Source organism: Anguilla rostrata, chromosome 9 (genome assembly GCF_018555375.3).
Source record: "Anguilla rostrata isolate EN2019 chromosome 9, ASM1855537v3, whole genome shotgun sequence".
NCBI lineage: Eukaryota > Metazoa > Chordata > Actinopteri > Anguilliformes > Anguillidae > Anguilla > Anguilla rostrata.
In genome coordinates, this window is record NC_057941.1 from 18,895,761 (window position 1) to 18,909,898 (window position 14,138).

The 14,138-nt window shown below is 42.6% G+C and overlaps 2 protein-coding genes across 2 annotated transcripts in view; both read right to left on the minus strand.

The window, feature by feature from the left end:
- Positions 1-1,557: 1,557 nt before the first annotated feature.
- Positions 1,558-6,841, minus strand: LOC135263176 (small ribosomal subunit protein uS3). Its single transcript, XM_064350869.1, has 7 exons — positions 6,684-6,841; positions 5,927-6,057; positions 5,136-5,229; positions 4,363-4,457; positions 3,773-3,960; positions 2,460-2,661; positions 1,558-1,629 (listed from the first exon to the last, which is right to left on the minus strand). Exons 1-6 carry the CDS (start codon positions 6,711-6,713, stop codon positions 2,462-2,464), a joined length of 738 nt encoding a protein of 245 aa, XP_064206939.1. The 5' UTR covers positions 6,714-6,841; the 3' UTR covers positions 1,558-1,629; positions 2,460-2,461.
- Positions 6,842-7,688: 847 nt separating this feature from the next.
- The window catches only part of si:ch211-176g13.8 (F-BAR and double SH3 domains protein 2), a 28,376-nt gene continuing 21,926 nt past the window's right edge, over positions 7,689-14,138 (minus strand). Inside the window, exons 15-20 of the mRNA XM_064350908.1 lie at positions 13,347-13,430; positions 12,192-12,369; positions 11,402-11,622; positions 10,636-10,837; positions 10,326-10,393; positions 7,689-9,981 (exon numbers count right to left, since the gene is read on the minus strand). Coding sequence (XP_064206978.1) covers positions 9,889-9,981; positions 10,326-10,393; positions 10,636-10,837; positions 11,402-11,622; positions 12,192-12,369; positions 13,347-13,430 — 846 coding nt within the window. The 3' untranslated portion in view covers positions 7,689-9,888. The remainder of the gene's footprint in view (positions 9,982-10,325; positions 10,394-10,635; positions 10,838-11,401; positions 11,623-12,191; positions 12,370-13,346; positions 13,431-14,138) is intronic.

Sequence of the window (14,138 nt, forward strand, 5' to 3'; positions counted from 1 at the left end):
CCCTCTGCGCTGGAGAGTTTGAGTCCCTGTCATGGCACTCTTTTTTACTGTGACGCTATCTCTGTCCGCCACCCTCTCTGCTACCCATCAGAATAAAGTGGAAAAAATACACACAGGAGGTTTGGCTGGCCACTCTCGTAAAAGTGAAATCCATTCAATGTGCCTCATGTGAACCGTATAAATTTGATCATAAATCATTTGACGCTCCACTGCTGAAAAAAATATTTTTTTGGCTAGTACTTTCGTTAGCAGCACTTCAATTTCCGCTTCCGAGAGAAAATGTTTTTCTTTTGTCTTTTCACGGTCATGTCTTTAAATTTATCAACACACACATGTGCATATAAAAAAAATGTTTACGCGAGTTTGATAAATCTGACGTTGTTCAGTTTTACAAAAATATTGATAAATGAGGCCCACTGTCAGTTAACCCGATGCTACATTCAAAAACTTTCTCCCCAATGATTTTGCTCCCACAAAATCATTTGGAATTTTTCAGTTTTAAAAAGTACCACAATGGAGTATACCACAGGCCACCACATAAACACATTCTGTCAACACAACTACTGTAGAGTTATATTTGTTTTTCCAAATCAGTAAAATGTTGTAAAAACATTAGTTTAGACATCAAGGCAAACTGACATTATGCCGGTGCCAAGTTGGAGTCTTTAGTATAAACCTAATGTGAAACTGAAAAATAAGGGCAGTTCAGAATGACTATGATTAGACATGTCCTAGGTCATAGCATCAGTTGTTCATACCACACCCAAGTACATTTCAAAGTTCCACTTTGAAAGCAAGTCAGATTCAGTTTTCCATCAATAAGTTATGTTATTCCCTTATTTCAGAAGACACTTCACTGAGCAGTCATGCTTTTTCACATTACAGAGGACTCACTACAGTGGAAAGTGAGGGTTTAGGAAGTGAGGTAAACCTACATCATGTATACACTGTGCAGCATGTAATCAACAGTTCAGTGCTAATGTATGAATATTAACAGTATTCCACTGATACAGGAACACATACACATTTACACCCAGGGGTATGGGTATTGGCCCACAATGACCATGTGTAGAATGAGTATTAATCCTGGACCTCCATGGCCCTACCTGTCATTTCATTTGAGACCACTGCCTGGATTACAGTTACGTTCCCCCACTGGTCAACTAAACTCTTCAGCGCCAGGCAACAGAAGAAATTATTTCATACGTCAGATATTTTTTTAAAACCTGTTTTTCTGTAACATGGGATTACCAGCAATGCCTATATTATATAAAACTAATAGCATATGCTCTAACTGCAGTCCACCTCCAGCTTGACTAAATTTCAGCCACTGCATTGCAATCTTAGATTTTCCAAGTGTCAATCCACTATTGATTGAAAGGCAGAATGAGAACTATCAGAACCAGTGCAGTAGTGACAGCTCTGGTGAGATGAGAACGAGCCCATCTGCATACTCCCAAATTGAGAGGGTCACAAATTTAATGATCAAATATAATTGGGTATTTCAAATCTGGAGAAAATAGGGTCATACTTTAAAAAAATAATTTACAGACGTGCTTCGTTAAATATTTATGCATTTATTTTTACAGAAAACTGCCAGGGGTGTCCATGTTCATCTCTAAGGAAAACCTGCAAGACAAAAATGTATGAGGACAAGTACATTCTGAGATCAAATCTAATCAGCTTTATACTTCACGTGTTGCTGTGTAACACACCCAAATACATATGGCATACGTGCATACTTTTCACCTGGTGGCCAGGATGATACTTTTTTCTAAGAAAAAAATCGAGATGAGAGCAATAGTGCATTGCTCGAGATTGTTAGCATCAGACGTAAGAGAAACTCGAACTGAAGCAAGCTGAAAAACAAATTACAAACTGACTGCATGCAATAATGCTGTGCCATGCCTATATTTTGGTGTGCCAAAGGTTCAAATATAAATTCAGCAAGACAAAGTTCAAAGTGAATCAGGGCTTTTGACAGCACACCCACAGTTAAATCACACAAGGTAACCTAATTGGCCTAGCTTTACAGATCTTTGGAAATCACTTAAATGCCCAACCAATTCCCTTTTTCCCCAAGAGCCACAGTGATGGGCAGCAGGGGACTGAAAAATGAGCCCTCGTCCAAACGTCCAAACAGACATGATTTATAACAAGTGCTGGTGAGTTTAGGGGTTCCACACTCACCCTGCTAATCAACTGGGTTCATCTATGCCTTTTGGCCTTTTATATTGTTCCTCAAAGGCACAAGGCAAAAACAAGAAGAGCAGCAGTTTTTTGACTTACAAATACATTGTTCATGAACAACTGAATAATCAATGAGTCACTGAATAATCCCTGATGGGAAAACTTCCCCAAAAGTGACCAAATATCAGTTTTGTCAGGCTGCTACTCAGTCCTGCATTCATGGCCCAAACGTATGAGGTGTGGGTCCCAGGCTTCCCAATCCTCCTCACCCTTATGCGGTGGCAACGGGTGGCCCCTGGGGCATGACGGGGGCCTCTGGCTTGGCCCCTTTCTGCTCAGACACGGGGGTGGTGGGGAGGACCTCGTCCTTGGGCTCCACGATGCTCACATGGTCGGGGAGGGGCTTCTTGGGGCCGATCTTACCGCTGGGGTCCCAGGGAAGCATGATTTTCACCTTAATCCCAAGCACACCTGAAGAAAGAAAAATGTACTGGTTCTCAAAAGCGCATCCCTGCAGGCCTTCAGAACAGCTGCAAACAGGTCACAGGAAGTAAATGGAACTAGATGGCAAAATGATGCATCCTTTTCCTTCAACACACATTATCACACAGCTAACTACTCCTCAGACAAAAGCCTCAGGACATCAAGTCAACTACACATGGTGTTCTGGGGGCTGAACACAGAGAAACAGCATGTGGCCCTGAGCAAAGACTCCTTAATGAGCAGGATGTGTCCTACTCCTACTCTTCATAAAAACCTTGTGGAAGAGAGCCACACTATACCACTATGTCTGAACAGTGTTACGTGCACTTAGTCTTAAGGCAGGGGTCTGCAGCTGTTTTCACCTTAAATTAAGCAACCAATGGCGATTCAATAATTCAGACCAGGCAAGTTAACTGTGCCATCAATTAAGTGCCGCATAACAACAAAAAACTGCAGCAGCTCTCTAGGACTAGAACTGCATGCAGACCCCTGTCATAAGGCATGGCACTCCTCTTTTAGATTGTGGGCAGTTGGGGCTTAACAAAGTACGTTTAACTGCTATGCGCCTCACGGCCACAATCTGAAAATGCACCGCAGTGAAAATTAAAGTCTCTTCATCAGCAATGGGTACATTCATTTCAGAGACTTGAAGTAGTCTGAACAACCAATGTATGACACCTATAAAGCAAAGCACACATGGTGGGTTGGTTAGAGGGCTGAACTCAGAGCTGGATCCAAGCTTCATGTTTCAAATCAATGCAAAGGCAGCATTGACAACTGCTGGGCTGACCCAGTGTCTCCAGGGAACATATGATACTATGAAAACATGCTCTGGTGCGGTTAACTTAAAAGGTCAGTGTAATTGGGAGGAAAAAAGGGGGGAGGGACACATTGTATGTCTTCCCTTTTAAAATGTTATGTAAACTTTACAAACCGATTTGTGAGTACGCAATATCTGGATAAGCATAGTAAACAGATGTTAAAAATATATAGTGAAAACAGAAAAATCCATGTATAACTGTGGAATTAAAGAACAGGGGCTCAATACTGGTAAGAGCAAGCAAGTTACTACACGTTTCACGGAGGGAAATAACCTCACCCTGTCTGAGCAGGACGTGCCGGACGGCAGTGTCCACGTAATAGTTGACAGGGTCTCCGCTGTGGATCATCAGGCCATCAACAAACTTCATGGACTTGGCCCTCTGGCCCCTGAGCTTCCCGGAAACCACCACTTCGCAGCCTTTGGCCCCGCTCTCCATGATGAAGCGGAGGACTCCGTAACACGCCCTGAAACAACACCCGAAAGAGAGGCGCTCAACTCTACATGCTCTGCATTTCATCCCTTAAATGTAACGGGGTGCCTAGATGGGGCAGTATGGCCTGTTCCCATCCTTTCATATTCTTCTTATTAAGGTCTACAAAGTCACCGCAGACAGACATGGCTCTGGGAGAAAGTGCAGGTTTATAGTCAAGTATATTTACACAGCACATTTTCATACAATTGCAGCTCAATGAGCTTTCTAGGAAGTTTGTAGTACTAATGTTTCTTAGGTTTGCAGATAAGAGCTTTCCCCCTCATACCCTGGGGTCACCTGCATCGGTAGACTACGCTCAGATGTTTAGTTCAACACCTCAGGGCATGACACCGGTTGTGTCTGGTACTCTATGGTGAATGGGAGAGAGACTCACCTACGCACAGCCAGGCCTCCCAGCAGTTTGTAGCGCAAAGACTCAGCCTGCGCAATGGCACACAGCCCCCTGGTGGCCACCTTTTCAGCATACAGCTGGATACGGAAGAGAGGAAGAAAAATCGCCATAAATTTCAGTACAGTACAAGGTTAAAGTCCCAACGAGTGCTTAATTTAGCTCACTTGGCACTCAATGATTCATTCTGGACACAATGGACTGTGGAGGCCGAGACAGAAATTAATCATAAAAGAGTGCATGAATTAAACATAAATCTGAAAACCATTTATCCACCACTATGAAAATCTTTCTTTTTTTATTCTACGGTATAACTTCTGCTATCCCATTCATCTGTTCTTCCTACTCCCCTTGTTCTCTGCCATGACAATTCAACAAACGCGATACTTCAGCTGTAGTTTTTCTAATTATACTCGCATACTATGAAAGAAATGTTCCCATTTACTCCGGGACTGCGGCCGGAAGTAGACCAGATAGGTTGAAAGCACTGCAGAATACCACTCTGAGTACTAGCAGCTACAACCATTGAACATTAAGTCATTTTAAAAAGTAGCACTTAAAATAATTATAGAAAATATGAATTCTTAATATTCTATTCTATTAAAACCCCAAAACAGTCCAGTCTCAGATATGACCCACCAGGACACTGCAGAGTTGTTCACTGCAGTTATAAATGACTAAAGCATTGACACACAAGGTAAGCAGCAGTTACACTAATACAAGATCTACACTCACACAATGTTTTCCTCTGCACTCACCTCAACGCTGCCCTCAAGGAACCCAAACCTCTTTTGGACAACGGCCGTCAGCTCACGAATGCGACGCCCCTTCTCGCCCAGGACATTCTGCGTCCTGGAGATGAACAATCACACGAGTGCAGCAGAGCCACCACTTGGTTCAGCACCATTGATAAATCAGAATATTCCAAGCACTGTTTCAATATCAGGAGTCAACACTCTTCTCATCTGTTATGTCCTAATAAGTTGTCCTCCAGTTCAACAGTTCAGGAGAAATATTACTGCTGTCAATGCAATGACTTTTAGCTTTTATCTAGGCTTGTAATTTGCTGCAGGGCTATCGCTGACTTCAGTCCTTAATAAAACCACAGCCTTTATACTTCCAGTGTCCACTATGCATGTGATATGAGAAGCACTTTCATAACATGTATGACAGACAATGTGGTTTCAAACCAAACCCTTGGCATACGCTTTTAAATATTTTCATTTGCCTTTAATGTATACAACTAAACATTTCTCTGACAACTCATAAGCAATGAAGCCTAACCACCAGGGATCCTAACCACCACTGTTGCTGACCTATAATGCCCAGAGACTCAAAAATGATGAGTCACAGAGAGGAAGGTTACCAGACTCTTCCCATTGCAATATTAGATTTCCTGCCTTACTAAGTGTAAATAAAGGGATTTTCCACTGCCATGTGTTTCAATGTTCAGTACTGAAATCCATTTAAGTTCATTATGTGGAGTGTAAACTCAGACTTTTTGTTTTGCATAGAACAACAGATAGGATATGTACCGTTGCCATCTCACCTGGTGGCCAGGATGATGATTTCCGTTCTAGTCGGGGTGACTCTAACCTCCACACCAGAGTAGCCATCCTCCGCAAGCTCACGAGTCAAAAACTCGTTTAACTCAGCTTTGAAGATGCCGTCAGAAACGAACTGCAAGAAAATAGGCCAGTATGATTCACTGCTCGAAAAACTAACCACTGATACGTCCTAAAAGTATTTTAAAAATTATACTCCAAAACATAATTATACTACAAAACATTGATGACAGCGTCTCAGATAGCCGCTGTCATCAAAAGAGTGTGAAAGAATCCAGCACTTAGCACAATCACACTGCAGATATTACCATGCACTTTAAATTAGGCAACGATAGCGAATAAATTTTGCGACCCGGTGATGGTACCCAGCCAGCTACTATCTTCCCTAGGTAGCAATCACAGCTAGATTGTTAGCAATGGGCACTGACAACCTACGCACTTCAACTAAACATAAATAAAGAACAACCGCCCTAAGGTATACAAGAATCACTACCTGTAGGAACACCCTGCTGCGGGCGTAAAATCTGACCGCTACCGTACAAGCTTTCTGAAAATTCCCTGTCCATGTCTACTGCGATAGGGTTTTCTATCCAAATCTATATCAATCCTCTCACTGAGTATCTACGAAGAAACGCACAAACACTTTAACAGACATCACTGATTGTCTCTGAAAATGTCCGAAGGGAATTGAACCGTATCTACCGTCCCCATATTAGTTACAAGTAAATTATTACGGTCTACCTTCCTCTTCTTTGATATCTGCGCAGCCATTTTGATTCGTGCAGCTGAAACGAAAGGACCATTGACTAGATCCGCAGGAAGTTGAAATCATGCAAATACGTTTGTTTGCTGACGTTGTTTTCTTTAAAATGGTAAGAGTGACCCCTACAGACAAATCTGTGCAATTTTACTAAAAAGCCTCCGTGAGCAACAGCGGTTGCAAGGAGTGGTTTAGTTTAGTTTTACACTACCCCCTCAATTTTGTCAACACACTGTAGCAGAAAACCGTAGATGCAGAGTTCCAAGGCATAAGCTATTGGTAATCAAAATGCTATCCATTTCTGCAGGACTACAAGCTTTTCACTCGTTTGCAAAGTGCAATTCCAAATTATACAACGTCACATACATTTTCACATTTATCGGCTTTCATAATGAAATGTCTAATGTATCACGTTCAGATGGAGTAAAACCTGCTTTTGACAGCACAATTAGGTGGTGCTAATTAACAAGAGGCAAGTTAAATGTTTTTTTAATGACTATTTATTCACCTTAACTAGTCTTTGAGTGGCGTCATGGCGACTCCGTATATTTCACTTCATTTTTAAACGGAAACTGATTTTTCAGCTATGCTGAGGAAACGGCAATTCACCTCCACCTACGGGAGGCTCGGAAGGTGAGCACAATTGTTTTTACACGTGAATTAAGTACCTGAACTTCAATTTAAACATTATTTAATTTGGAATTGTTTATAATTCCAACTATAACTTTTTTATTTATCAATTGAGATGTCAGTCAGCAGGAAGGCATCAAACAAACCATAACAATGCAATAATCAGCATTTCTCTAAACTGGAAAAAATACTTCTAGATTCCACTGTGACCTACCACACTAATAAAATTTCAGAAAAGGTCCCCTTTCTCAATGGGGATTAAAACAAACTTTCTAATGAACAGTTCAGTGATAAATGCATGTGCATTAAACAAAACAAAGTCAGATTTTAAAATAAAATAAAACTAATGAACACAATTGAGATGTTTTTTTTATTTAATATTTGTACATATTAAGTACAAACTCAACAGCCAAGACAATACAGAACACATTCAGAACCACTGTTCTCGGACATGTGGCAATACAGTGATGTGAAAGAACACAGAATTGATTCTGAACCACTGTTCTCTGACATGGTAAAACAGTGATGTGAAACTTTGAAGGCTGGCTGTTATAATGGGTCTTCTAGCAGCTCTGAATCATATTCAAATAATAATAATAATAATAATAATAATAAAAACAATTAAAATACAGGCATGCAACTTTTTTTATTTTTAAAAAGAATAATCTTTTAACTTCTTGTGACAATATTTGAAATGACAGACACTGTAAACCATAAACTTAAAAACGTTTGATAAAATTTGCAAGGGGTCAGCGAGATGGAGAGGATACAGATATCCATGTTTCCTCCACTTTAAAGAACTAACTTCAAAACCATTGTTTTATTTAATCCAAATTAATCACCATTTATTCAAAAACTACATCGTTTTTAAAATTCCCTTTTCTTTTTAAATAAATGTAAATGACTCCTGCACACCTTAGCTTGCTGTACTCCAGTGATTATTTGTGCTGACGTTTCGGTCAGAAAACCTTCATATCATGCTTTGATGAAGGTCTTTTGATAGAAAAGTCAGCACAAATAAACACAACATTACTGCAAGATACGGTGAGTGGGAGTCACTTAAGTTTATTCAAGATTCATCCCTTTATCCCAGCAACCATGAAAATTAACTAGCCTATTATTAGAATAACCTTCTATTTTCTTTTTTCAAAAATTGGGCAACCATTACTGAAAATATTACACAAAACAATATTGGCCTTCTCAAAGAAACAGATGTCTGCCATTATTTCAAGGGCGTAGAAATCAAAAACAGAAACTGCCACAATTGGCCAGGTCAATCACAGAAAGGCCTCAGACATGCATTCTTCAGACTAAAAAACTGACATACATACAAGTCCACATAATCATGTGACAAAGCATCCACAGGGATCAGTCATACAAGCGAACAATACTGCAGAGGTCATAAAACAGTACAACAACAAAAAAAAGTGCTGACAAGAATATCGTCGTACAGGTGGATGCGTTCAATTAAATGAGCCAATTCAAGCAGATCGCATTTCTGTGCGAACGTCCCAGTAGCCAGACCAATGTTCTGCCAGTTCCTGACTGGATCTTGTACATGGACTGTTTTGTATAAGTATACTGACTGGTTTCTATTATTGGGATAGTACAGGCTGTAACAAAGGACATTTGGTTGGTGTTGAAGATGAGAACGCTGGTGTGAAAGTAACTTCGTGGATGTTGCACCTGAAACGCTACTATAAGCTGTTCAAAAACTTTGTGTAACACTAAATATGATATCATATTCAACAGACCTGGCTACTTAAAGAGCATATCCTCAGCAAGGTGTACACAGAGAACATAACAGATAAAATACACTTCCAATGTACGCTCAAATAATCATTGACTGGTATGAACTGAAAGTGAGAACACAGCATATAGCTCCATCTGAAAAGCAGTTTTCCCTTTCTTCTGAGGATTTAAATATTAGTAGTAATGCAGATCGTTGTTCTAAAAAAAAGTGTAATATGTATCATTTTCAGATTGCCACTTTTCCCTTATGAGACAATAGAATAGAGACCTTATTTTATTATGGGTGGGGGGAGGGGGGACAAGAAAAACGGTGCAAAATGCAAACCTAGTAATGAGGAACCAGCCTCCTCTCCTTATACAGCAGCCTGTAACATTCCACTAGTCCCCCTTTACCTACAGATTTCAACACCTTCTACCATAGACAAGCTGAGGAACCCATTTTGTATGACAGTGAACATGAAATTTTTTGCACCAGTTTTGAACATTCCTACAACAGTAATATACTGTACTATTAAATTCAACTGACATGACTACAAGTAGCTGAGCCCCCCCCCCCCCAACCCCTCCATTTCAATGACACACTTTCCTCTTTCTCAAGACTGAATTTCTACAATTCAAATGCCCATCTAAGGAGAGAGCTGTGCAATTATGGCACTAAACACACTTGTGACTCCAGAGTCTGCCTGCCCTCTTCTAGCTCCACCCCTGCAAGCAGGGAGGAAGGGCCTGTGGTTTTCCTGCTGATTCTCATGAGAAAAAGGAGCCAGGTCCAGTTAAGTCAATGAGTCAACCAGGGCAGTGGCTTCACACCAGTGTGATCTCCACCTCCTCTGTCTTCTCTGTCTTCTCCACCTGCTTGCGTGGCTGCTGCTTCGGGGGAGGGGGAGCCGCACGCACCTGGGGAGGGAAGAAGATGGGATTTGAATAGACAGAACCATGTGTGAATTAGGTTAAATACAACAAGCACAGAAATTACTGGAGAAAGAACACAGATTACACCCAGAACACAGTTTATATTTTCTACCCAGGCATACTTCATATTTTGGGATCCATTACTCCAGTTGGCTGGTGAAAAGTACAGGGAAGGCAGTGCTAACATATTCTAGGGGAAGTGGTTTCACCTTGACGTTGGGTTAAATATTCAACTTCATGAACGTGTGTCTGCAGGCAACAAAGGCATGGTGACTTACGGGGAACACATTTGGGGGTGGGCATGGCAGCACGGATACAGACATACTTACAGGGCGTAGTTTCCCGAGACTTCCGTCTGAAATAGACCTCGGAGGCCGGGAGAAGCTGCTGCTGTGGCCTGGGTGAGGGAAACAAGAGTCCGGGGTAAGACACCAAGAGAAGCAAACATCAGCCAGCTTGTGACAGCTCGACAGCTCAGTTAGATAATTTCACCCAGAAGTAAATGGGCTTCAAAAGTTCCTTTGAGGTTTACCAGTTTACAGAATTAGTCCTCATGATTAACTCATGTCTTTGGCCTTTCTGACCACTGGTGGTTGAGTTGTATTTGGAGGAGGGGGGAGAGAACGGGAGGGCTCTTACTGAGGGCGGGGCCTTTCCCTGCTCTGGGAGGACCCCTGTTCTCCCCGTTGACAGGCGAGGCAGGGAGAGACACGGTGGCGCTCCGTTGCAGGGCGGTGTGGGGACTGCATGGAGTCCCGGGGCTCCTGTCTGGACTGCAGGGAGGCTGGGTGCTCAGGGGCGGAGGGGGCAGGAGGCATGGAGGACACTGAGAGGGGGAGACCTGCATGAGAAAGGTAATCCTGATTAATGATACAAATACATAAAAATATTAAAGTGAACAGAGAGATGGTTATCTACAGGGGGTATATTGGTCCAAAAGGAGGGCATAAAAGATTGCAGGGCTGTGGGTCATCTTTGAGAACAGGCTATTTTAATTCTTTCATTTTTTCTTTTTTTTTTTTTAAAGGTTTTATTTTTGGAGTGTGTCCATGATTTCCAAAAAGCTGACAATATTTCCATCACTAGGTTTCTTTTTTGTAATAAAATCTGTCAAGCACCAGATGATGATATAATGATTCAGAGGCAGGACCACTTATTAAATACATGTTTATTCATGTTTAAATGTTTTTAAGTGCTTCTTCATTTGAATTTGTATTTTAGCCAACAATGAATAATTATTATGTTCATCATACACAAAATGAACAAAGTGAATGAATCATGATTTGGGTCTTTGTGACAAGTGAGCTCATATGAAACAATTCACTAATATAAATCAGACTTGGCAGTACTAGCATACGGACGGCACAGGGAAGGTATAGCATGGTGGAGGTATGCTTCCGAGTACCTCTGCTTCAGAACCACTCTTCTCGTCCCCGTTCTCAGACTCTGCCAGGTCCTCCACCAGCACGGAAGGGAAGACGCCCACGCGGCCGTTGAACTCGCCCTCCCAGAAGCCGTCGTCCTCGTGGTTGTCTCTGTTGAGGACGTGGATGATGGCTCCCTCTGGAAAGGACAGCTCGTCGTTCGTCTGGCCCTCGTAGTCGTACAAGGCCTTCACAAAGCTCACTGCCAGGGTTCAGAGAACAGGGCTAAGATCAGTCATGGGAGAAAGGTGGAGTGTACCACGAACAGCAAAACTCAACTCTACACAGCAGAGCCGATTCCCCATCAAGCACAGAGACAAGCACAAATTACGGTACTGTAATTTCTGGAGAGAAAAAAAAACAAACATACCAAAAAAAAAACAATCATACCAATCCCTAACTTGGACAAAGAAAACAGAACCCACAGTACATCAAAATTTTTTTCGTATTTAAAGCACTTCTTATGGAATGCATGCTGTGGGGAAATATAAATGCTATGAATCGGATGAACAATCCATAACATTGTGTCCTGCATTTCCTATATGTCCGCTAGGGGGCAGTGAAGGCCATTGTTAAGTATATGCTCACCCATGCCCCAAGAGGAAGGCTCAGGCTGTGTGAAAAGATGCAGTGTCTGCAGATGCAGGTATGTAAGCTGGCCTGTGTGTAAGTTGGTCTGTGTATGCGAGTGTGTGTGTATGTGTGTGAGGGTGTGTATGTGTGTGTATGTGTGTGTGAGAGCGTGTGTTCGAGAGCATGTGCGTAACTCACAGTTTGCATCTCCGTTCATGCTGCCTGAGGTCAGCTCAGGGTCGGTGGAGTTGCTGGAGGAGTGGGATCGAGCGTCCAGGGCGGCCAGGGTCTGCAGCATGTTCAGAAGGCTGCTGGAGGTGGGGAACTGCAAGTACTTCTCCGGGACGTAGCCCACCTGGCCCGCCTTGTTCCTTCCCTGAAAAGGGCCCAGCCCATACAAATGAATGCGTGTACAGATACGCATACACACTGCGAATGTGACCTTATAAACACATCAGTGGAGTGAATAACACTCTAAAAATGTTCCCAATCTTACACTACCACAGGGCAACTTATTAGTAGGCTCTTGTTCCTGCCAAATAGGAAAACCAGTGAACAGCACTATGGGTGGACATGTCGATTCCTGCCTATAATCCAACACAGATACGCTTGCTCTCCCGACTCGTCATTTGGCTGCCAGAGACTGTTCTCAGACCGCAGAAGAGCGGCAGGGCTGACAGACCGATTCATCCTCACACACTTCCCACATGGGATGCTGCTAATTGGAAACATCAAAGGCCTGTGTTCGGATTGTTCTGCGTGCCCGGCTGTAACTGGCTGACAAATGTAACCTCAGCACCAGGAAACCAGGGGAGGACATCCCTGTCTGGAGGATGACATCACCGCCTGGGGGCTGCAGCCTGTTATCCAGAGCTACAGCGCCTATCGAACGATCATATTCTCTTCATACAATGTATAAATATGACAATGACCTAACATCAGATATTTATGATTGCTCCTGACCTTGCATATGCATATTTCCTCTTGGCAGAGCTACAGTTTTTTTATTTTCTGTACAGATAATGAGTAGAAAGAGTACACTCTCATATTGTGCGCTCGGGTGACCTGGACATATTAAGCCCTTTACATCACAATGACAAGGAACTTCATTACATTCCGCACAGAGCAGGGATTTATACTTCATTTTCTTTTCTCCACCGTTTCATAAATAAGTCCCGAGGAACTTTCTGCTTGTCAAAGATCAAGGAGAGGCTTGAACCTCATCCAATCAAATGATGGATCAGCTTAGTGAAGGTCATCAGAGCCCCAGACTGAGAAACAGACCATTCAGTGAGCCCAGCAGAACTGCCGCTATGCACCCCCCCCCCATGTGCCAACAGCTTCTCTCCGTACCTTCACCCAGTCTTCCATGTCACCATCCTCAATGACATCCAGCACCTCTTGCTCCTCAATGGTCAGTTCATCTGCCTGGCAGGCCTGAGGGCAGGGGAATGGAGGGAATGCTCAAGTGAAACAGTGACATTTTATATAAATTAAGACCACTCTACTGGTACCTTGTATGAGTATAGCACTCTGCAGGTGAGACTGATACTGATACTGATACCTTGTATGAGTACAGCACTCTGCAGGTGATTCTGTGATACTGGTACCTTGTATGAGTACACCACCCTGCAGGTGATTCTGTGATACTGGTACCTTGTATGAGTACACCACCCTGCAGATGATTCTGTGATACTGGTACCTTGTATGAGTACAGCACTCTGCAGGTGATTCTGTGATACTGGTACCTTGTGTGAGTACAGCACTCCGCAGGTGATTCTGTGATACTGGTACCTTGTATGAGTACAGCACTCTGCAGGTGATTCTGTGATCCTGGTACCTTGTATGAGTACAGCACTCCGCAGGTGATTCTGTGATACTGGTACCTTGTATGAGTACAGCACTCCGCAGGTGATTCTGTGATACTGGTACCTTGTATGAGTACAGCACTCTGCAGGTGATTCTGTGATACTGGTACCTTGTATGAGTACACCACTCTGCAGGTGATTCTGTGATACTGGTACCTTGTATGAGTACAGCACTCTGCAGGTGATTCTGTGATACTGGTACCTTGTATGAGTACAGCACTCTGCAGGTGATTCTGTGATACTGGTACCTTGTACGAGTACACCACTCTGCAGGTGA

Excerpts from the sequence above, each read along its gene's own strand:
- LOC135263176 (XM_064350869.1), bottom strand. The coding sequence starts at position 6,713 with ATGGCTGCGCAGATATCAAAGAAGAGGAAG. Across the intron at positions 6,058-6,683 it reads AGATATCAAAGAAGAGGAAG|TTCGTTTCTGACGGCATCTT; the intron begins GTAGACCGTAAT and ends ATTTTCTTGCAG. Across the intron at positions 2,662-3,772 it reads GCACGTCCTGCTCAGACAGG|GTGTGCTTGGGATTAAGGTG; the intron begins GTGAGGTTATTT and ends TTCTTTCTTCAG.